This window comes from Xenopus laevis, chromosome 9_10L (genome assembly GCF_017654675.1).
Source record: "Xenopus laevis strain J_2021 chromosome 9_10L, Xenopus_laevis_v10.1, whole genome shotgun sequence".
Classification (NCBI taxonomy): domain Eukaryota; kingdom Metazoa; phylum Chordata; class Amphibia; order Anura; family Pipidae; genus Xenopus; species Xenopus laevis.
The window spans coordinates 54,818,673-54,840,716 of NC_054387.1; the positions used below are offsets into that span (position 1 = coordinate 54,818,673).

The 22,044-nt window shown below is 45.3% G+C and overlaps 2 protein-coding genes across 5 annotated transcripts; both read right to left on the reverse strand.

The window, feature by feature from the left end:
* Positions 1-1,286: 1,286 nt before the first annotated feature.
* Positions 1,287-7,689, reverse strand: LOC108701220 (E3 ubiquitin-protein ligase RNF135). Of its 2 annotated transcripts, none has more exons than XM_018235556.2 (6): positions 6,631-7,689; positions 5,269-5,364; positions 4,196-4,426; positions 3,669-3,849; positions 3,428-3,520; positions 1,287-3,036 (listed from the first exon to the last, which is right to left on the reverse strand). In XM_018235556.2, the coding sequence occupies exons 1-6, from the start codon at positions 7,180-7,182 to the stop codon at positions 2,492-2,494; spliced, it is 1,698 nt and encodes a 565-aa protein (XP_018091045.1). In that variant the 5' UTR covers positions 7,183-7,689; the 3' UTR covers positions 1,287-2,491. The 2 variants fall into 2 exon arrangements, with proteins under 2 accessions (XP_018091045.1, XP_018091044.1); XM_018235555.2 differs by having other exon boundaries at positions 3,428-3,526; positions 6,631-7,640.
* A 3,949-nt stretch (positions 7,690-11,638) lies between these two features.
* adap2.L (ArfGAP with dual PH domains 2 L homeolog) lies at positions 11,639-21,785 on the reverse strand. Of its 3 annotated transcripts, none has more exons than XM_018235558.2 (11): positions 20,899-21,785; positions 16,380-16,513; positions 16,138-16,229; positions 15,514-15,593; positions 15,102-15,214; positions 14,628-14,774; positions 14,287-14,370; positions 13,283-13,345; positions 13,052-13,129; positions 12,620-12,848; positions 11,639-12,121 (listed from the first exon to the last, which is right to left on the reverse strand). In XM_018235558.2, the coding sequence occupies exons 1-11, from the start codon at positions 20,981-20,983 to the stop codon at positions 12,096-12,098; spliced, it is 1,131 nt and encodes a 376-aa protein (XP_018091047.1). In that variant the 5' UTR covers positions 20,984-21,785; the 3' UTR covers positions 11,639-12,095. The 3 variants fall into 3 exon arrangements, with proteins under 3 accessions (XP_018091047.1, XP_018091046.1, XP_018091048.1); XM_018235557.2 differs by having other exon boundaries at positions 11,639-12,046; positions 20,899-21,784; XM_018235559.2 differs by having other exon boundaries at positions 11,639-12,072; positions 20,899-21,784.
* Between the last annotated feature and the right edge of the window lie 259 nt (positions 21,786-22,044).

Below are 22,044 nucleotides of genomic sequence, written 5' to 3' on the forward strand. Positions count from 1 at the left end.
AGTACTGTCTCTTTAAAAAAAACTTCGCCCACCTACTTTGCCACCAAAACCTACCAAGCACCAATTTTAGCCTTTGTGATCAAAGGAAAATTGTTCAATCGATGGATAAAAATCCTTCGAATCGTTCGATCGAAGGAATTGCGGTAAATCCTTCGACTTCGATATTCGACCCATAGTAAATGTGCCCCTTGGTTCACATAAAATGTGACCACAACACAATAGAGTATTTAGATACTCGAGACAGGATAGGATACAGATATATACAGGAAATCAATCAGTAGGAATTCCCTTCTGTATCAAGAGAGTAGCCATCCTGGACCGCTCTTGGATGGCATGATGTCTCAGACGAAATTACCACATTCAGTATGGAAGCTAGAGAAATACAACATATAATTCTGAAACACTGGGGAATATTAAAATCAGAGCCAGTCTGAACACAATTGGATTTAAAAAAAAAAATATATATATGTATAAAGACGTGGATATAACTTGAGAGATAGAGTGTCTCCAATTATGTTACCAGATAGAAAAGAACACGGCAATTGGTTGAGCACTTTTGGTTCTTACAAATGTGGTGCTAATATCTGTAAGTGCTGTAGAGTTATAACAGTATCAAAATAAATACAGACTACAGTAACTAATAAAAGATACAAGTGTAAAACATATGCAAACTGCCGGCTTCAAATATCCTATACCTAGCTACTTGTCGTTATGGAAAGCAATATGTTGGAAAGACAACAGACAGTTGAAAGGCAGAGTTTTGGAACATATAGCTCATATTAATAGATAAGACATCTCCTCTGCAATAGCAGATCCTGTAATTGAAGAACATGGTGCTAATGAATACTTTGTATCTTTCCAGGTAATTGAAACAGTGAGATTGGGAAAGAGGAAAGGAGACATTGATACACTGTTATCCAAAAGAGAGATTAAGTGGATGTCTTTATTGAATACAGGTATACCTAAGGGGCCGAATAAGGAATGTGATATCAAATTTATTTAAAATAACATACGTATATTCATTTGTAAAAATTGAATGAAGAAAAATGTTTTGGTTGCGCTGATTAATGAAGAAATTATTGTCTAATTGTTAATCATATAAGGACAGCTTCTTGTACCCTTTTTACGTGTTTACAATAAACATCATATGAAACATAAGAGGAACATTAATACTCTAGAACAACTGTACTCACAATTATAGGAACTAATAGAGTAGAGAGACTAACGGTCTAATAATTTAATGGTTTTCTATGGATATAGCTTTTGTATAAAATAATGCCACATGATTTCTGTTAATATATGTTTATTGATTAATTACACCAAAGCACAATTTAATTGTACACGTGTTTATTTATAATAGATATATCATTTATTAATATTTATTAATTCATTTTATTCACATAATCACATTACATATGATTTATGATGGTCTATTCATCTATATTTTTCATATATTATTCATTTTTTAAAAGGCATATTTTACCTTTAAATTATTAATGATATTAGGGATGCACCGAATCCACTTTTTTGGATTCGGCCGAACCCCTGAATCCTTTGCCAAATACCGAACCAAATCTGAATCCTAATTTACATATACAAGTTAGTGGTGGGAAGGGGAAAAACATTTTACTTCCTTGTTTTGTGACAAAAAATCACGTGATTTCCCTCCCGCCCCTAATTTGGTCATGCATGGGGCATTTATTAATTGGGGCCTCATTCTGCATGTTGGCAGGGCCCAACGTGACTTGTAGGCAGGCCTGGATAGGGGTGGGCAGGAGAGTCACGTGCCTAGGGTGCAGCAGTGCAAGGGGGGCTCGGAAAGTACCTCTTTTGTTGCCTACCCCTAAGAATTTCAGCTCCTTGGACGGCTAGTAGTATGTTGGCCCTGTCCTTCTGTGCCCTTTTGACTTATGAGGGGCCCTGAGCTATCTCCGGTTGGCCAGACCTGCAAAGGTTTTGGATATTCCGAAGATGGGGCTAAAGGAAGTCTCCTGTACATTAGTCAGGTTGTTTGTGTGGGAGGCAGCAGCCCTCTAGTGGCAGCGCCTGGGGCATACAATCTTTGGCTGTCAGAGAGTTCTGAGACTTGTACAGTTACAAACAACAAATATTTGTCTTTATCTTGCCCTACTGACACCCATTATGTCAGCTGTTGCCATCTTGCCCCAATACCACCATCAAGCCACATTGCTTTAATTTTGCCCTGCAGCTCTTATCTTACATTGATGTTGCCATCTTAGCCTAAAGCCCCAGTCATGTTGTGATGCCATCTTGCTATACTGTCCCCACCCTGTCCAACTGAAGCTGGCAGTAAGATGTGGTCAATCAAAGTGGGCCTATGAGGGCAGGAGATGTTATACAACATTAAGGGTCTGGTGTGCTTTGGCAGAGGTTGCAGGGAGTTAGAAGGAGGCCACAGGCAGAGAATTTATGCCCAACAGTTGACTCCAGTACCACCTGATGAGACCATCAGGGCTAAAGGACACGGATCTCAACAGTCTGACTCCTGGCTTTTCAAGTCCCTGATACTCAGCGAGGTACCGGGTATCAGGCCATAGAGCCAAACTGCCGGGAAGAGGCAGGAGCTGAAATCTAGCCTATAGGAATGGAGCAGAACCTCAGAATTCCCTATGATGGAATAGAAGGAAAGGAGCTTTTCCCCACAGTCTAGGAAGACCCCCACCAGCTCTGGTTTATCCACAGAAAGCCTGATTCTCTGGCTCTTGTGCCAGGCTGACAGGCCTTCCTTAGTCTGTTCCACACACCAGGACAAATGGTTTCGGCCAAGGCGTTCAGATGTTTCAATCTCTGCGCAAGCCACGCCAATGCCCCAACTGGTACCTTCCCTGGCACAGATCTCCCAGTAGCAGCACTCAGAGGAGAAGCTTTGAGCACAAAGAACTTGGCTATTTCTGAATCTCTTTGGGCCATTAGGGTATTGCTTATTGGTTTCCATCACAGTGACTGTCTTATTGTCAGAGGAGAGAGAAAGACGGCTGCTCACTGTCTGGGGGTCAAAGGACACTTCATGGGCCCCTGAAATGACACAACCATATCGTCAGCTACATATTAATAGTTACAGTCTTTATAGACGCTCTGACTGCACAACCACCCTCTCCTGGTGCAAATCTCTATAACCCTTAATAATAAGGTGTAGATCCTGCCTACAGAGTGATTGTACAGGACCTCAGCACCCCATTCTAAGCTCAAATGATACAGGGTAAGTAAAAAGATTAAAATGTGACAATAGGTCAAGTATAGTATGGAAGCTCCCACATTTTCCTTGCAGTATCAGGTTCTCCAATTATTCCTATTCAAAGGAAGTGCTTGCCCTATTCGTCTTTGTGGGGTACATATCCAGATGGGTGGCGCTACTATATCCCACAGCTCCATTTGGTACTGATCCCAAATACCAAAAGTGCCTTACACTGCAGCAGTTTCCGGGGGGCTATCGCCGGTGGGCTGGGCATGGGGGGTTGCACTTCAGCTGGTGCCTCGCTGGGTACCCCAAATGGCTCTTCTGTTACTGCCAAAGAAAAATTCTTCTGTTAGATAGGAAAGGGCCAAACCTTATGTATTAAATGCAGGAGCTTAATGGGCTTAAATTACTTTATACCCAAAACCTCCTGGCAGTGAGGCTCCCACATATCCCAAGCCAGTGTACTCACCTTTTTTGGGAGGGCAGGGGGCTTGTTCCAGCAGTTGGTGGGCCAAGAGACTTAACTTCATCTCCGATATCACCTGGGTGGTGTCCACAATCCTGTTTTCATCAAACAGACACTGGGGTTCCCTCAGGGAGCAAGGGTGATGGGTGACACTCTTAGACATGTTGCCCTGCACATTGTCACTCTGATAAAGGACAAACAAACACTATGGATAGCATAAAGGTGTTCCTTACCTTGTTACACATAACCTCTAGATTCACTTTGATAAAGGACAAGTAAACACTAAAATAGTGTGAAGGCATAACTCACTCTCACACATCCTGCTCCTTTTATTCTGCACAATCCAAGAACCCTATATCAATCAAGGTGCTGTTTCTGGCCTAGTCCTTACCGGATAACTTGGTGGGGCCAGCAGTTCTGACAAGATTCATAATGTAGAGGGGTGATATAAGTGATTCAAGTAGTATGGCAGAACTCCCTTTTCCCAACCCCTAACCTTAGGCTTTGTATCACGGATGCCTCTCACTTACCTTTAATAGCTCCAACCAATCGCTGTGCAGCTTCTCCTCCAGATGCACTTTCTTCTCCCTTAACTTCTGGATCTCCTCAGTGATGTGAGCAACACTGTCCAGCATTTTCCTGTGTGCGGCGTCCTGTTCCTGCCGAATCCTCCAGAAGGCAGCACGTTCCTGCCTCTCCAGGTAATCTCGCATTTCCTGGAAATCCCTGGTCAGATTGTCTTTGATATCACAACTTAGGATCTAACAAAACATATGACAATTACTGTATCAGCAGCACCTAAGGCATTTGTGGTAGGTCGGTGGTGTATGTTACCCTAGAGCTGGGATATAAATATTATATTAAATGTGGTTCCTGCCCCCAATCTTTCTCTATGTCTCCCCATTTCTTTTTTGCATTTTCTGCTTTCACTTGTGTCCTGCTTCTCACTGCTACCTCCCCAATGTCAGCTCATACTCCCACCTTCCCCCTGCCACTTTCCCTCTGCTGCTGTCCTTCTGCCACCTTTCCACTACCACTTTCCCTCTGCCATTTTATCACTGTCACCTTCACTCTGTAGTTGTTACTGCCACCTTCCCTCTGCCATCTTTTCACTGCCAACTTTCCGTTGACACATTCCTACTGCCACCTTCCTTACTCCCTCTCAATTTATTCATCCCTCCAGTGGGAATTATCAATTTGTGGGCCTCCAGGTGCCACTGGGCTACAGTTCCCATCTGTGTTGCCTAAGCCCCCAGGATAGAGATAAAAAAAAACCCTATATCTGGCCCCCGCTCATATTTCCTAACACAGCAAGTACATAATATACTGGCTGTTCCTGCATTAACGAGCCAATAAAAGTGGCACACCTGGCCCCTTCAGTTGGCCAACTTATTGGCCTGTTTATGGGACCTTCAATGGGCCTGCCCAGCCACATACCAATCCGGCAAGTCTGACAATCCCATTAGGCAGGAAGAGATGAGGCATTCATGTGATCATTGTCTAACTTGTCTCCATAGGCGCCTTTGTATGGGTCAGCAATTAAATCTGCCTCTGTATGGCCAGTTTAACACAACCCCACCCTGGGTACCTCCTGTGTACCCACCTGTGTTTCCCGATAAGCGTTCTGTCTGCTGGAAGCCAACTCCTCCATACTGGCAATGTCTCTGCTGAAATCCCTAATCATCTTCTCTGTTGTCTCCTTTTAATACAGAGAGATATATTACTCAACCAATAGGCAACTAATAGCATTTTGCTCCCTCAGGCATCTAATAACCTCATAATTTACCCAATTGGCCCCACAGACCTATTCCCACCTTTACATATTGAAAATTTTAGAAAATAAGTGTGGCTCACCAATTGTTCTTAGCGGCTTGTTCCATGGGTTATCCTGTGCTGATACCCCAAACAGATCAATCTGTGAAAAATGTGTTGTGCAGGACAAATCCAAGGCAGTAAACTTTGACTGCAAGTAATCTCACACCTTGCCTAAACTGTACAGTTTTGCCTGCCCCTCAGCCTTAGTAGCCAATTGGAAAAGAGCAGATTGTACTCATTATTTTTGGCGTCCATGCTGTATGAGGTGAGTTCCTGCTAAGTGCTTGGATAAGACTGCAGCTCAGGGTCGGACTGGGGGGCCACCGGGATTAATGTCCAGGGCCCCCTCCGACCCCACTACTATGATGCGCCGAGTGCACTTGTATGAAGGCGTCTGAATGAATAGGTGCCGATGGTGCTGCGCCTAAAAAAAACTTTTTTTCCCCCTAATCCAATTGGGAGAGAGGACTGGCCCAGCGGAGGCCCATTAATGGTCGGGGGCCCACCGGGTTTTTTCCCGGTGTCCCACCGGGCCAGTCCGACACTGCTGCAGCTGCATTTTGCAGATCTGGCTTTAAAATCACACAGGTATGGAACTGGGGCCAAACTTTACACACATGCTAGTTTATGTGGTTTCAGCACATAGGTTATATAATAATGCTGGGGATTCCAGCTTGGGTCCAGGAAATAGAGCTCTATTAATAATAATAGACAGTAGTTCTAGTTAACCTTGGGGTTGAAAATATTTATCATGCGTGTGAATACATGGGCTGCTTTGATACTTTTGCCAGGGCTGCTTTTTCCTCCCATTCCGACCCTGCAGGTCCGGACTGAGAATTAAAATAGGCCCTGGCATACAGGTACACAGAGGCCCAATCAGCCCACATAGAGGCCCAAACAGCCCCCACCAGGACACCAGCCCACTAAATACGGACTTTTTATGGGACCTTTTAGCAGCCCCTCTGGCATTTGCTGGAACCCACAGATTGCCAGTCCGGGCCTGCGCCCCTGGTACAGACCTATACTCTGGGTACAACCTCCCCCATCCCCATATAAGACACAGATCCATATACCACCCTGGTTATAACTCCTCTAGTTCATACTAGTACAGACCAGACTTGAGCCCCTAAAAGAAATTAGAAGTGCAGACCTCCATGCGCCTGTAGCGCTCCAGTAGGGTTGGCAAAGCCTCGCACTGACTGTGGTACTGCAATTTACAGTCCGGACACACGGGGGCGCAGTGAGACACACAGTAGAACTGGAAAGCCTGAGGATGATCGCGGCAGGGCCAGGTTGCAGTCGGCAGAGTGACCAACAGGTGGCGGCGGCGAGTAGGGTCGTGGAGGTGCAGAGGCAGGTGTTCGGAGCAGAGAGGTGCGGAGCAGGGGAGACAAAGCTGGAGGGCCCCGGTGCCAGTACAACTGGGGCAGTTCTGGTGACTTGTAGGAGTCTGGGAGTGCAGGGAGTCGAGCAATGAGGCAAGGACAGTGTTCTTATTCAGCTGGGGCTTGCTGGCAAATGTCACCTGGCATATTGGGCAGTTGTATCGGCTCCCGGGGTCCCAGCACTTCAGGATGCATTGGCGGCAAAACGTGTGGCCACAAGGCAAGGTGCATGGGCAGTTGTAATGGCTGAAACAGATGATGCAAGAAAGATCCTTGGGCTGGAGCCTCAGCACCCGACACTCCTCTTGCTCCTCCATGGCCGAACTGTCCGCTGGGAAAGCGAAACCGAAACCTCCAACACCGAGGGGTGTGCGTGTGGGCGGGGCCTTACGAGTCTATACAACTTGTTCCGGGGCCCCAAACATCTCAGGGGTATTTGTGGGACTGTGTTGGGTGTAATGTATTGTCTTCTACTCTCATATTAGATCAAGGGCCCTCCAGCTGATCTTCACAATGTGCTGCTGCTTATTTATGTCATGTGATTGGAGGCTGCTGGGAATATGGGCGGGATCTAACAGACGAAAAGGGGGGAGCATGTAAGAAAAGAGAGGATTATAGAAATGGTGTAGAAAAGGAGTGAGTACACATTGGGGGTAAAACATGGGCTAATGAAGGCAAGAGGCAGCGACAGAAAGGTACCACTGAACTATGGGCTGTCCTCCTCCCAGACATGCTCTACTGCAGTGTCGCAAGAACAAGAAGGGTGCTGTGCAAAGGGGGGAAGGGAGGCAGGGTGCACATTTTGCACCAGGGCCCCATGAGGCACAAGTTATGCCAGTGAATGGGCTTCAGACCTGCAGTGGAATGGACATGACTGGGAACTATTGGCCAGTGGGTAACAAAGGATCTGAAAAAACGCAGGGTTTAGTGGGGGGGGGCACAGAGGGGATCTCGTAGAAGTAAATCTAGAGCCACTGGACTTGCTGATTAAATATTGAAGACGTTTCACTGCTCATCTAAGCAGCTTCTTCAGTTCAACTGACTGGTGTGGGATGTCCTCGACATAAATCCTTCAATAATCCAGTCACAATTGTGCAAATAAGAGGCTGAGTGCAGTGTATACAAAAGTGGGTAACATGCCAGGTGACACTGAGTTTTTTTGTTTTTTTTAAAATCAATGGGCTGCTGGGAAAGGCAATTAAATCAGTCTGGGGTTTTCTTGTTTGTAAACAATGGGTTGGCTGATGGCAGAGGTAGTGAACCAGTCTGGGTTTTTTTTTGTTTGAAAACAATAGGTTTTTAGAGAGGTGGGGAAATCTTTGGGGTGTGACTAGGATAACAAGAATGGTATTACATAAGAGAGGCATCATAACTAAAATGCAATTTTTCTCCCATCCTGTTATAACTGAGAATCTGTGGAGAGTGGCAGCAATGCTGGTCCTATGTGGTGGTTGTCAGGCCCTGGAACTGTGTGGGGGCAACTGGGAATTCACCCGGCCCTTATCCTCCACTATTTTGGATTCGGCCGAACCCCCGAATCCTTCACAAAAGATTTGACCGAACCGAATCCGAGCCCTAATTTGCATATGCAAATTAGGGGTTGGAAGGGGAAAACATTTTTTACTTGTTTTGTGACAAAAAGTTACGCAATATCCCTACCTACCCCTAATTTACATATGCAAATTAGGATTTGGTTCGGCCGGTCAGAAGGATTCGGCCGCATCCGAATCCTGCTTAAAAAGGCCAAATCCTGGATTCGGTGCATCCCTACTTGTGGGTAAACCAGGCAAAGCCCATTCTTATAGCAACCACTGAGGTGCTCACTGGCACTGGTTTTGCTTCTGGGTCAGGGAGTAAACCTACAGGAGAAGCCCTTAAATGTCTACTATGATGACTGGTGGGGGGGCCTGGCCATTTGCAACAGTGCAAAGTGTGTTATCCCTTAAATGGGAATGTGGACCCATTTTGCAATGGTGCTATGGCAATGCAGGCCCCATGTTTCAGGAGCGCCCGATGGCTATCCCGTCTCCGTCTGCATCCCGTCCAAGATGGCGGCGCCCATGGTCACCATGTGGGTAGCGGCATCTAGTTGCCGGCGAGAAAATTTAAAATAAAAAGACGCTGAGGTCACGGGTTCAGGCCTGGACTAGCAATCTGTGGGTTCTGGCAAATGCCAGAAGGGCTGCTGTATAGCTCCGTAGAAAGTTACCATATAGTGGGCTGGTAGGAGGCTGTATGGGCCTCTGTGTACTTGGAATGACAGGGCCTATTTTGACTCCCAGTCCAGGCCTGCACGGGTTCAATACTCGAATATAGGATTTCCTTTGTGTTTCCTGGGTGCTTTCAAATTCACTACTGACTGATTCCTGAACCTTTTGACCCTGCCTGAACTTTGATATTGCTACTCATCTGCCTGCCTATTGATCTTTTGCCTACGACTACTATTACTGCTGATCCCTTATTGGTTACCGCAAACTTGGACTTTTACCCCTAAGCTTCCTCCTTGGTCCAGACTTCTCCCTCTGGGAGCTGTAACCGTTTGAGGTAACCGGGTCGTTGTCTCCTGGGAGTAGACGGGTGCACAGCAGTATTGGAGTCCACACAAAACAACACAAAACTGGCTGGTAATGTGCAACTGGCCGCAACTAGTTTTATTTGTCTGGTTGGCAGGTAGACATGAATCAAAACAAACAAAAATTTAAATAAAACCTTGCCTGTCCGGCACTAACTAAGCAATTCGCTTCTAACTAACTAGGTGAGGATCTAACATCCAGCACCTAACAGAAAACAGTATTTGTGGCCAGGGCCAGAACTAGGGGTAGGCAGAGTAGGCACGTGCCTAGGGCGCAAATCTGAAGGGGCGCCAGGCACACGCCTTCTCTGCCTCTGCTATCCCCTAGTCCGGTCCCTGCTCTGGCCGACATGCGCGAGTGCGCATGCTCAAAAAATACTAGTGTGCATGCGGGAAAAACTAAAGCGCGCATGCGCACTCGTATTTTTTTTGCACATGCGCACTCGCGTCTTTTCGCACATGCGCACTCACGTATTGGACACTTTGCCGGACCAGGCTGCCTAGGATGCCTGCCCGCGTTGGCCCGGCACTGTTTGTGGCACCACATGTACTCGCATGAATCTGGCTCTCTAACAGGCCTGCACTGCCTGCTCTTTTCCCCAGGATTGAGAGAGAGACACACACAATCCCTTCCCTACTTAAGGAGAGAAAACACCTGTTCCTCTCTCAGGTGTTGGGCAAACCCGGACTGTCTGGAATCGGGTCCCGCCCGACACTCAACACTCTCGTAAACCGGGTCCTTTTTCCAGCTATTACAGCTAGCCACAGACCCGGTTGCTTAAAAACAGTATGACAGAAATCTGGATGATACATACACCCCTTCAATCAATTTCCCAGCATTTCTGTTACAGAGCCGATAGGCCCCCGACACCATGTGATGCTTGGCAGGCCCTGCAACTGTATGTGGCAACCACTGGTAATCCACCTGGAACTGACTTTTGCTTTAAGGCCTCAGGGTAAAACCAGATGAATCTCATTTTAAAGGCAACCGCTGAGGGCTCACTGGCACTGGTTTTGCTTCTGGGTCAGGGAGAAGCCCATACATGTGTACCTACCCATTTGCAATAGTGCAAAGCATGCTATCCTTGAAATATTTGGGCCAAGTTACCGCAAGGGTTATACTATTGCCCCGACTAAAGGTGGCCATGCACGGGCCGATAAAAGCTGCCGACAGACTGTGTCGGCAGCTTATTGGCCCGTGTATGGGGGCCCCCGACGGGCTTCCTCGATCGAGATCTGGCCGAAAGTCGGCCAGATCTCGATCGGATGGGACAGAAAATCCCATCGGATCGCGGCCGCATCTGTTCGTTGATGCGGTCCCGCGATCCGACCGCCCGTTTACCGAATGCTAGGATCCGATCGTTGGGCCCTAGGGCCTACGATCGGATCTGCCCGATATTGCCCACCTCAAGGTGGGCATATCGGAGGGAGATCCGCTCGTTTGGCGACATCGCCAAACGAGCGGATCTATCCATGTATGGCCACCTTTACCCCTACATCCCAATAACCTCCCTACTTCTCCCTTGCTGCTGATTTATAGATACTCAGTGGGGCTTGATTGTGGGGCCCTGGCACAACAGGGATAAAGGAATATACAGTAGTTTTTTGCCACTTCCCTTCCTTTCCTGGGGAGTACCAAGCTCTAGGGAAAACCAATGAGAAGAGAGATATATGTATAGGTGATCATAACAATCACTGGGAGAAACCAATGGATCACTCAGCCTGGTTTATTCCCTCTGGCTTTCACTAGTGGTAATTTCCTGGTTATTACAGCAAGCCTTCCCAGCCTACACACCCTCCCTGTTCCTGGCTATTCAGCTTGGTTTATTCCCTTTGGTACTTTCCTGCTCTTCAGCCTAGTTTATTTTCTTTGGTTTGCTCCTTTGTTGTAACTTCCTTATGGGGAGTATTACAAGGCCCAGAGACTTTCCCTGCCCATAAACCCTGTTCCGAGCTATTCAGTCTAGTTTATTCTCTTTGGTCCCCTTCTAGTGGTAGCTTGCTGAATGGTGCTCAGCCCTGTGTGAATGCAGATAAATGTGCAGCAGGGGGGAGAGTTTTGAGAGGCAGGAAGAGGGTTACTTAATACATCAATTTATATATAAATGTGCCCCCTGCCCTCTCTATCCATAATGCATAGCACTGGTGTGGTGCCAGCTCTAGCTGCGATACTGCATTTGTACAATGTAATGCTCAAGAAATACAGAAATACATTTTATGTTGAATATTTTTTGTACAAAAATATCTCATTTAGAAATAAAATGTGTCTGATATCACTAATGTCACATGATTTGGCAGTACCAGGACTTTCCATCTTGAGCCCACGAGGGGTGTGGTCCTTGAGTAACAGATCCATTATGTGTGAAACCAAGGGGGTTCAGCCCAATAAGGCAAGGACATCCCCCTTGATCTAATACAGTCTTCCCCCCAAGTCTATGTGTTAGGGGGCAGGTCCAAGTCCTAACACATAGAAATACAGTCTTGTAGCAAAGAAGTAGCTAAATCAAGTCCATTCAGTGTTGTATTAGATTTCTGGGTGCTTCCTTGTCCTCTTCCTCTCACAGCATCTGGATGTTATTTGGGGTGCTTTCGTCTGAAATTGGCCTCTTCTGTAGAATTTAATGAACAGCTCATTCTGAAAAAATGGTGCAAGTCTTATCACCCCCACATAAGACTGTAAGGGGCTAGACATCCCATTTATATTTAAGAGGTTTAGAAACAAACTGTAAGGGCTCCACAGAACAGTACTTTTAGGAACATTTAAAGAGTGATAAGTATAGTAGGGCAAGGTGGAGACATCAGGGCAAGATGGAAGTGGCAAGACAAGATGGAGGAAGCAGGGCAAAATGAATATGGTAGGGAAAGACCAAGAAGGTAGGGCAAGATACAGGCAGTAGGACAAGATGGATACAGAAGGGCAAAATACAAACAGTAGGACAAGATGGAGACAGTAGGGCAAGACTGAAATGGTAGAGCAAGATGGAGACAGTAGGACAAGATGGTGGAAACAAGACAAATTAATATGGTAGGGAAAGATTGAGATGGTAGGTAGATTGGTACAATAGGGCAAGCCTAAGATGCTATAGTAAAATGGAGACAGTAGGACAAGAAGATGAGTAAGTCAAGACAGCAGCTTTGTAAATCAGTCCCATTCAGATGTATACAGGATCAACCCATCTTACCCATAATATCCTCTTTTGTCATTGGCTGAGATAGAACATCTCTAAGTACGTCTAGCCACTCCCTCTGCTCTTTCACATTTTCACAAGTCAAGACAAACTCTCTTGCTGGGGTCCCGATGATAATCCCACAATCCCAATTGTTTCCCTTCATCCCTTGTGGTAAACCCTCTTTGACTGTGTATCCTCTCTCCTTACTTCCAATAAAGATTCCACCCGTCTCAAAGGCATCCTGGGAAACAGAACATAACTTGTGAGCTGGGAATCTGACTCTTTATATCACCCAATGAGCTCCCCCACATACATCACCCAGTGAGATCCTCCCCTACATCACCTGGGAGGGGGCTCCTCTCATGAATCACACAAGTTCTCTCACATACATAACCCAGGGAGCTCCTCATACATACCACCCAGTGAGCTCTGCTGGGCACTTACCAGAGGATTCTTATAATAAAGAAGTTTCCTTCCCCCTGAATCTAGGTTGAACCACCTCTTCTTAAAGGCTTCTTTTTGCTTTGGGAATGAAAATGGGCAATTGTTAGAAAATTCCCATACCACACAAATAAGTGATAGTGTCCCTTTAATCACACAATGAGCCAATACAGGCGCAGACGCTCTGTACGTGTCCACCCCAGGGTCCACATAAAGAAAGAAAAAGGAACTTACCTTGGGACCAGTTTTCTCCATGTATCCAACTTTACTGTAATTCCTGGTGATCTTTGGTATCAGCTAAATATAGAGGAACATATCAGTAGCATTTTAATGTCAAGGACACATGGGGACACCTAACAATCCACCATCTCCTAACCATCCATTTGCTATATCCTCCTACTGTAGAAACCTTTATGGCATCTCCCTCCACTATGGGACCAGTTATCCAGATTGCTTGGGACCTGGAGTTTTCCTGATAACAGTTCTTCCCGTAATTTTGATCTTCATACCTAAAATCTACTAGAAAATTGAGTAAACATTAAATAAACCCAATAGGCTGGTTTTGCTTCCAATAAGGACTAATTATATCTTAGTTTGGATCATGTAGTGTTTTATTATTACATTGAAAAGGGAAATCATTTTTAAAAATTTGGATTATTTGGATAAAATAGAGTCTATGGGAGACAGCCTTCCCTTAATTCAGAGCTTTCTGGATAACGGGTTTCTGGATAACGGATGCCATACCTGTAAATGTTTACAGAGAAGGAATGTCCTGACCACACGATAAGCTATAGTCTAATACTATACAGTCTAAAGGAAACAATATGGCACCTGCTTCCAATATGTAAAAATACACACAACACTCAATATACGCAATACGCCTTTCCTACTGTGCTAGAAGCCATGTTCTTGTACCTTGGTAAGTGACAATTGTGGGCTTTTTTGAGTCATGGGTGGGAAAGGGGGATGGGCAGCAACTGGTTTTTGCAGTATTTCAACTGGTTTTTCTGCTCTGGAGGGATTTCTAAACTTTGTTTCCTGGTGCATGTGTTGGGAGGAATTTCCTTTGGTTGAGTTGCCTCAATGTTTATAGTTACACAGCATCTGATTTCATCTTTTTTTTCATCCTGACACAAAATATTGCCCAGTAGGGGTTTTGTTTGCTCAGTGGTAACTCCTGGGGTCTGGGCGCAAAGCAGGATATATAAATTAGATAGATGGGAATGCCCAATCCTTACCTCTGCTTCCGAGGCTTGTGGGTAGGTTGTCTTCAGGTAATGGAACCGAGCTGCACGTAGAGCATTGTACCAGGCCACTATTTCCTGTACAGAGATACAAAATAACCCTGTATTTTCTCCCTTGCTAAAAAGGCATCAGACCCATCTTTAAAGCTATCCAATTTATCTGCTAGTACAGATGCTTCAGGGAGAAATCCCACAACTTGTCTGTTCTGCTCTATATCTCTCCCCTATCCCCTTTCTATGACGTATGTGCCAGATCTCCAACAGTGTCAGGCTGTTACCCACTGGACCTCTCATTTACTCCCAGTTACAGTGCAAGTATCTACAGTCCCTTTTACCTCTCCACTATCATGATACACAAAGATATTCCGGGTCTGGCTGTCCTTCATGTAGGTGATCTCCAGGCCATGCTGGTGTCTGATCTTCTCTCCTTGGAACGTGACATTCAGACTCTGGATTGGGATTATCCCCTTTGGACCTTTACCCTGCAGAACAAAGAATTATGGGGCATCTTTCTGGGACAAGCATCCCATACTGTCAAACAAAAGAGAGTTACTAATCCTCATGTACCGTCTAGGAGAATTCCTATGTTCCACCTGGGAGAATTCCTGTTCCTGGCTGTGAAACTCCCCAAATCTGTTGTTTTTGAGCTTCCCGGCCTCACAGATTGCTGCACTTCCTACCGCCCACCTTGTTGCTCCCATAGCTGCTCCCACTTTATACATTTTCTTCTACCTACTTTAGCATTCCCAGATCCCAGATATTACCCTGAAATGGTGCACAGTTTGAGCCGGGGAGGAGGAAATACTCACATTGTCCTTAGTGTAATATTTTAACACCCCCTCACTTCTTGATAAGACAAATTTTCTCTCCTGGAATCCTTTGCTGTCTCTTCCCCTTTTGTACAGGAAACCTTCCCGGTGTGCTGTTGGGGAGAAAAGAGACATCCCTCAGTGCCAAGCCAGTTACCCCCACAGGCATCCCTATATTTCTACACTGATACCCCCCTGGTCTGGGGCAATGGTCTGGGGCAACAGACTCTGAGGATCAGAGCTATAGTCTCACAAGATACATGGCATGATCCATTACCTGTTAGCTAAAAGGCTCCAGTACACCACTGCTGGTCGGAGCAGCTTTAGACTTATTTTGGTAATAGATATGAAAAGCAGTGACACACTTGAAAGGATGTGCCCACATTGGAGCAATAGGGTGATGCTGATTTACCTGTAGTGTGTATAGTTGCTTTATTGGACATAAATTCCTCCCGTTGGTATTTAGCCCGAATCCACTGCTCCTTTAGTACACTGAGAATAAAGGAGACAACATCAACTGCTGCAGTGCTGCACTGGACCAGGACAATTTACTTCATGTGTCAGTCTACTCCATGTAAACCTACTCACCCAAATACCATAGTACCAGAAAGGTCACCCTAACCTAACTGTATCCTTCTGATGTCACTAGTGGGGTAATTAGATGTTACCAGTGGCATAACTATAGAGAAAGCAGACCCCGCAGTCGCAGGGAAGCCTGGGGAAAAGGGGAGTGGGTGGAGTCCGGGCAGAGTCACGGCAGGGAGTGGAAGGAGGCAGGAAGTGGACAGATGGATGGACAGATGGATGGGGATTGGAGTGAGCTGAGCCCCACTAAAGGTTTTTTTGCAAAGGGACCCAGCACACTCTAGTGGATGTTACTTGGTTCCACAGCAATCATATTGAGCCCCCCCCCTCCACAGGAAAGAAGAATATTGTATTCCTCAATGAAAGTCATTTTCAGGTTACACCCCTGCTAATTCTTTGTGTCCCAGACAAGGTGTTGGGATGTGCAAGTAATAGGTGGAGCTGTACTCACTCGCAGTCTCTGGCGTGGGGCCGATAGTAGAAGGGAGGAACAAAAGCTTCATATTTCTTTTTTGCTTTCAGGTTTCCATTCCCAATCATGAACTGTAATGAGGAAATAAGTCAGGGAACAATAACAGCCCCATTTCCATGGATCTCAGGAGGAAGAGTTGCAATCTAATCCCATCAAAGTTTTGTGGAACCCCCCACATTAACAATATCTCAATCCGGCCCTCAAACCTTGCCCCACTTTACCTGCACCAGACGCTCGTCTTCCCAGTTATCCAACCGTATCGACTTGACTTTGCCGCTCTCTGTAAAATTGCGGTGCACTCCCGAGCATTGCAAGCAGATAAATACTCCCACTTTACACGAGGCCCAGTCAGGTTCTGGAAGAAAAGGGACATATTCCTACTCTGTATATATGTGTCATATAGGTGTTATATTGTTTCCCTTAAAGAGTACATTATGGGGGTATAGCTTATTGTGTGGCCAGAACATTCCTTTTCTATATATTTTTAATGATACATATGGGAGGGAACTGCCATAATTACATGAATGGGGTGAAGCTGCCATACCGAGCATTTGCGGCTACAGCACTTTGTGTTCATGTCGCCATTAGATTTCATGCAAATATACAAGGGGCAGATGGAAGCCAAAAAGCCCATGTGACAATCTCAGACAAAACTGCAGGTGCAGATTGACACCAGAATACCAATGCTCTGCCTTGTGCAATATGAGAATTTCTCCCCTTTCTGACCTGTCAGCAGTTTTCTGTTCTATTTCTGCCCTCACTTCCCCATGTGATTCCCTTGCACAAGTACCCCTGTCCTGTATGAGGGAAGCTCAGTGCCGTGCACAGGAAGTGTAGCAATCACAAGACCTGAGTGTGTCGTATAGAGGGCTGATGGGTTTGAGGGACAGGACTGATATGAATGTCCACTAACAGAAGAGAGTAAACAAAAGACATATCTTTATTTCTCATACCACTTGCGGCCAACAAGTGGTATGTTAAATAGAGACACATATGTTGGCCCCAGTGTGTATTAGGTGTACCCACAGGAGGTGCCATTAATCAGAGTGATATGAGAATCCACTTTCATCTTTCAATATGTCTAAGCAGAGCCGAGGCTTCTGGGAAAGGGGAAAGTAGGGATGTTGAGGTCTAACATTAGAACCCCTACAGCATCTGGTCAGGAGCAGCATTAGTGAAGGATCCTCCTGCAGGTGCAAGTGTAGTGCTCAGATGCATGACACATACCCTTCCAAACACATGGAATCTTAGGGCCCCAAAGATAACAAACACAGGGCCCAGTTTCACAATAATAAAGGAATTCCCAGCAGCCCTGTTTAAGGAGAAGGAAAACTAAGAAGGCATTTTATTGCCAATAGATTAGATAGAATGCTATATTTATTCCGTAGAATACTTTCCCATACCTGAGCAAAAAGCTCTAGAAACTCTCTGTTTGTTTAGGATAGCAGCTGTAGTATTAGCTTGGTATGACATCACTTCCTGCCTGAGTCTATCCCTGCTCACTATAGCTCTTGGCTCAGATTACAGCAGAGAAGGGGGGGGAAGAGGAGCAAACTAAGCATGGCGTGAAGTCTGACTGATACAGAAGCCCATGAGTACACAATAGAAGGAAAGAAATGCATTTTTCTTTTGACAGAGGACTCAGAGCAGCCCTACTTTGAGGGTTTACTGGTATATTTAGCTGGACCTTTCTGATAAGGCTTACTTAGTTTTAACCTTTCCTTCTCCTTTAAGGAGCAGGATCCACTCGAGACCAATGACTCCTGGCAATTTGTTTCCCACACTGACATTGCAAAACGATTTGGAGAACTGGCATAAGGAAAGAGGAAGGGCCAGGGTGCAGTGATTTCAGAACTTGCCAATTTCTGCTATCGGTGCATTTTTGGGGAAGAGAGAGAGAAACACATGGGGAGGAGAGAAAAGGTCTGAACAGAGATAAACCCAGCTGCATTACTTCCCAGCACTCCAGCATAATCGCATGTATCTAATTTGTGCTTGCCTTGGTAAATTGTGTTCAAGTTTGTGTTTTGGTTGTGTCAGTCTCTGGGAGGAGTTACAGTATTTTATGGAAAATGCAATAAGTGGGGGATTCATCAGGTGGAAGTTGCTTGAGTCGGAGTAACGTTGAAGTAACATTTCCTTAAGAGGAGGTATTAATTGCAGGGCACAAGTGACATGGATACAGCACAAATAGGTAATGAGGCAAAGAGGAAAGGACAAAAAGGCCCAGAGAAACGGGCAATGAGGCACAGAGGAAAAGGGTTACAAGGCATGCAGCTTTGCACTGCATTTGGATGGAGACTATTTTTCATGCATTTGTGCCCTTTGTGCCTGGCTTTCTAAATGACCCATCTTATTTTCGTGACTGTATAATTCCTTCCTTGTGTGTACAACATGTGTGCAGAGCCATCACGTGTCATCTTACTCATTGCAGACCACCCAAGGTTATCTGTGGCAGGTTATGGAAGAAACTAATGTATCTGGGCTGTACCATAGATAGGAGAGATTATATTATTAAAAGTAAGCGCTGTAAAGTAAATGTGTTTATACAACTAAATCACATTAATTACATACTGTACATAGAACATATGGAGTTACATACATCACAACCAATACCGGCACAAAAGGTGAGGAAGGCCCTGTGCAAAGGAGCTTACAATCTAAGGGGAAGGGAATAAGACCCAAGGTGTGGGAGTGGGCAAGATCAGAATGTAGTACTGTATGTGGTATTACATTTGCAGAGTGAGGGTAGGCTTCTCTAAAGAAGTGCATTTTAAGAGACCTTTTGAAAGCAGAAAGGTTGGGAGAAAGTCAGACAGACCGTGGGAGAGAATTCCAGAGGAGGGGTGCAACCCTTGCAAAGTCTTGAATGCGAGCAAGTGAGGAGGTAATGAGAGAAGAGTTGAGCAGCAGGTCAGTAGAGGAGCGTAGTAAGCGATTGGGTGAGTATATTGAGATGAGTTCAGAGATGTAGGGGGGCAGATTATAGGTAAGGAGAGGTTTTTAGAGGTAATCGGGTAGTGTCAATGCCAGCTGTGATTTATAGGGAGAGAACTAAGGTATTTTGGTTGTGGTGGGAGGGAGCTATGGGGAAAATGGAGGCATCTAGGTTGCATCACAGGCTGTGTGTGTGTGTGGGGGGGGGAGTTAAAGAGGGAACTGGGTATCTGGGTTGTGGTTCAGGCAGAGAAGAGTTATAGGGAGAATGAGGGTATACGAGCTGTGCTGAGCACAGGGTGGCATTAAAGGGGTAGTTCACCTCTTTTGATAACTTTTTAATTTGTCTTTTTTAAAAGTTTTTGAATTATTTTCTTTCCTCTTCTGCCTCTTTCCAGAGTTCCTAAGTATGCCTCTCCTACTCACATTCCAGCCTCTCATTCACACCACTGCCTGGTTAATAGGGTGCATTTGACCATAGCAACCAGACTGTTGCTAACACACAAGACTGGGAAGCTTCTGAACAAAACACTAAACACGCGAATAAATAAAAAATGAAGCCCAACTACACATTGTGTCAGAATATCACTGTTTGCAGGGTTAGTTTACACCTACTGGTGGGCCCTCATTCCTAAGATCGTACAGGGTACACCTTTTACTTTCTTAGTTCTTCTAGAGATAAAGGCTGGCATAGCACAGATCCCCAACTTTACAGGACCCCAAAACAAAAGGTAATGTGGAAATGCTGGAATCACCATTGCCCCAGAGGTTGCAGCCAGTATTATCTCTATGCTTGCCTCCCATTTGTGCAATACTGGGATAGAATGTCACAGGCTTTGTTATATGACAGAAAAAAGCATTCACTGTATGGGCCCCACTATTCCCTCTATTAAATCCTTGTTTTACCAACAAGCTTGTCCTTTAATTAAAAGAACATCCAAAGCAAGTGGTATTCAAGGCATGTGCACAGCATGATGGGAATAGGTTACAGTATATAAAATGTAAAGACTGAATGAGCACAACTTGATCCAGCTGAGTAAAGCTGACCATAAACAGGCAGATTAAGGTGTCAACCCCACAGATTTAGTATTGCAACCTAACCCCACAAGGCAAAACCCCACTGATTTCATAAGGGGAATGTACTAACACTAAGGAAGAATCAAGGGTATATAAACCACATGTGAACCAAGCAGATATTTCACCAAAGTCTACTAAATTATATTTTCTGGTTACTAACAGATGCCCCCTTAGCATTCACTTTTAGGAATTTAGAATTTAGTTCTGCCCACAATTCACAAACTCACTAATAAATATGGGGTTAAACCAGCTCCTTGTCACCCAAAACTCATTTAGTGCTTTATTCCTATATTCCTATTTAGCAGGTCAGACACACAGGGAGCACCTTTAAAAGTGTTAAATGGGTAGTTCATCTTTAAGCTGACTTTTAGTATGGTATAGAAAGGGTAATTCTAAGCAACTTTTCAATTGGACTTCATTTTTTCTTTATTGTAGTTTTTTACTACTGTCACTGACCCCATCTAAAAAAAACAAATGCTCTGTAAAGTTACACATGTATTGTTATTGCCACTTTTATTAATCTTCTTTCTATTCCTATTTCAGTCTCTTATTTAAATCAGTGTATAGTTGCAAACTGAAGTGCTGCTGAATAAAAAGCTAAATAACTTAAAAATTCACAAATAATAAAAAATGAAAACCAGTTGCAACTTGTCTCATAATTTCACACTCTATGTCACACTCAAAGTTATTTTGAAGGTGAACAAACCCTTTAAATAGTTTCCTTACCTGGCAGTCCACAATCTGCACACACAGAATTCTCAGGCAGCTTTAATGTCTCCAGCAGTCGTGTATTTCTTTCTCTGTTCACCATTGTTGGCTTCTTTGTGGGGGCCTCAAATCAGAACCCTGTCCATCCTACTGCAGCTGAGGTACACTATGTCGAGAGCTCTGTTGCTTCCTAGTTGTCCTGCCTGAGATCTGGTCTAGTGCCTGAGAGCTCTGTTGCCTCCTAGTTCTCCTGCCTGAGAGCTGGTCTAGTGTCTGAACGCTCTGTTGCCTCCTAGTTCTCCTGCCTGGGAGCTGAGCTAGTGCCTGGGAGCTCTGCCTGCAATGTGACCTGCCTGACAGTAGTGTCTCCTAAGAGCTCTGTTGCCTGCTAGTTCTCCTGCCTGAGAGCTGGTCTAGTGCCTGAGAGCTCTGTTGGCTCGTACTTCTCCTTCCTGAGAGCTGGTCTAGTGCCTGAGAGTTCTGTTGCCTCCTACTTCTCCTGCCTGGGATCTGAGCTAGTGCCTGGGAGCTCTGCTGCCTGCAATTTGATCTTCCCGATAGTAGTGTCGCCTAAGAGCTATGTTGCTTGCTAGCTGCCCTGCTCAGGCTTGTGCCAGAGCTGAGCTAATTGCTGAGTTGTGTGGACTTTGCGATTAAGAAGTTGCTTCAGTGTTGCTCTCTGTCCCAAACTCCTCCCCAGTGACCGAGGGCAAGGCAGTCCCAATAGGTCTGTGCAATTTCCCTATTTCTAGGTCACATAGTGAGTAGTGACGTACTGGTGTTGGTGTCACTTACTAACTGATGGCTCCTGCTTTCCCTGCCTCCCACTGGCGTTCTGCCTGCAAACATCACAAGCAGCAGCAGCAGCAACCAGCAGTGCAGAGAGGGAGTTTATGTGCAGTATCAGACTGGCCCACAGGGATACCAGGAAAACTTCCGGTGGGCCCAGGTGTCAGTGGACCCTCTTGCTTCTAAACATTTGGTCTATTTCATGGTTATTCCCTATTTCTTTATAGGAAAAAATGCTTTATAATGAAAGAATATAGTAAGTAGATATAAAAGACTAGGAGAATAAAGAGGTTGAGTGAGGAGAGAAGGAATAATAGTTTGGAAAGTGGGCCCACGGTCTAAGGCTTTCTGGTGGGCCCCTGGCATCCCAGTCCC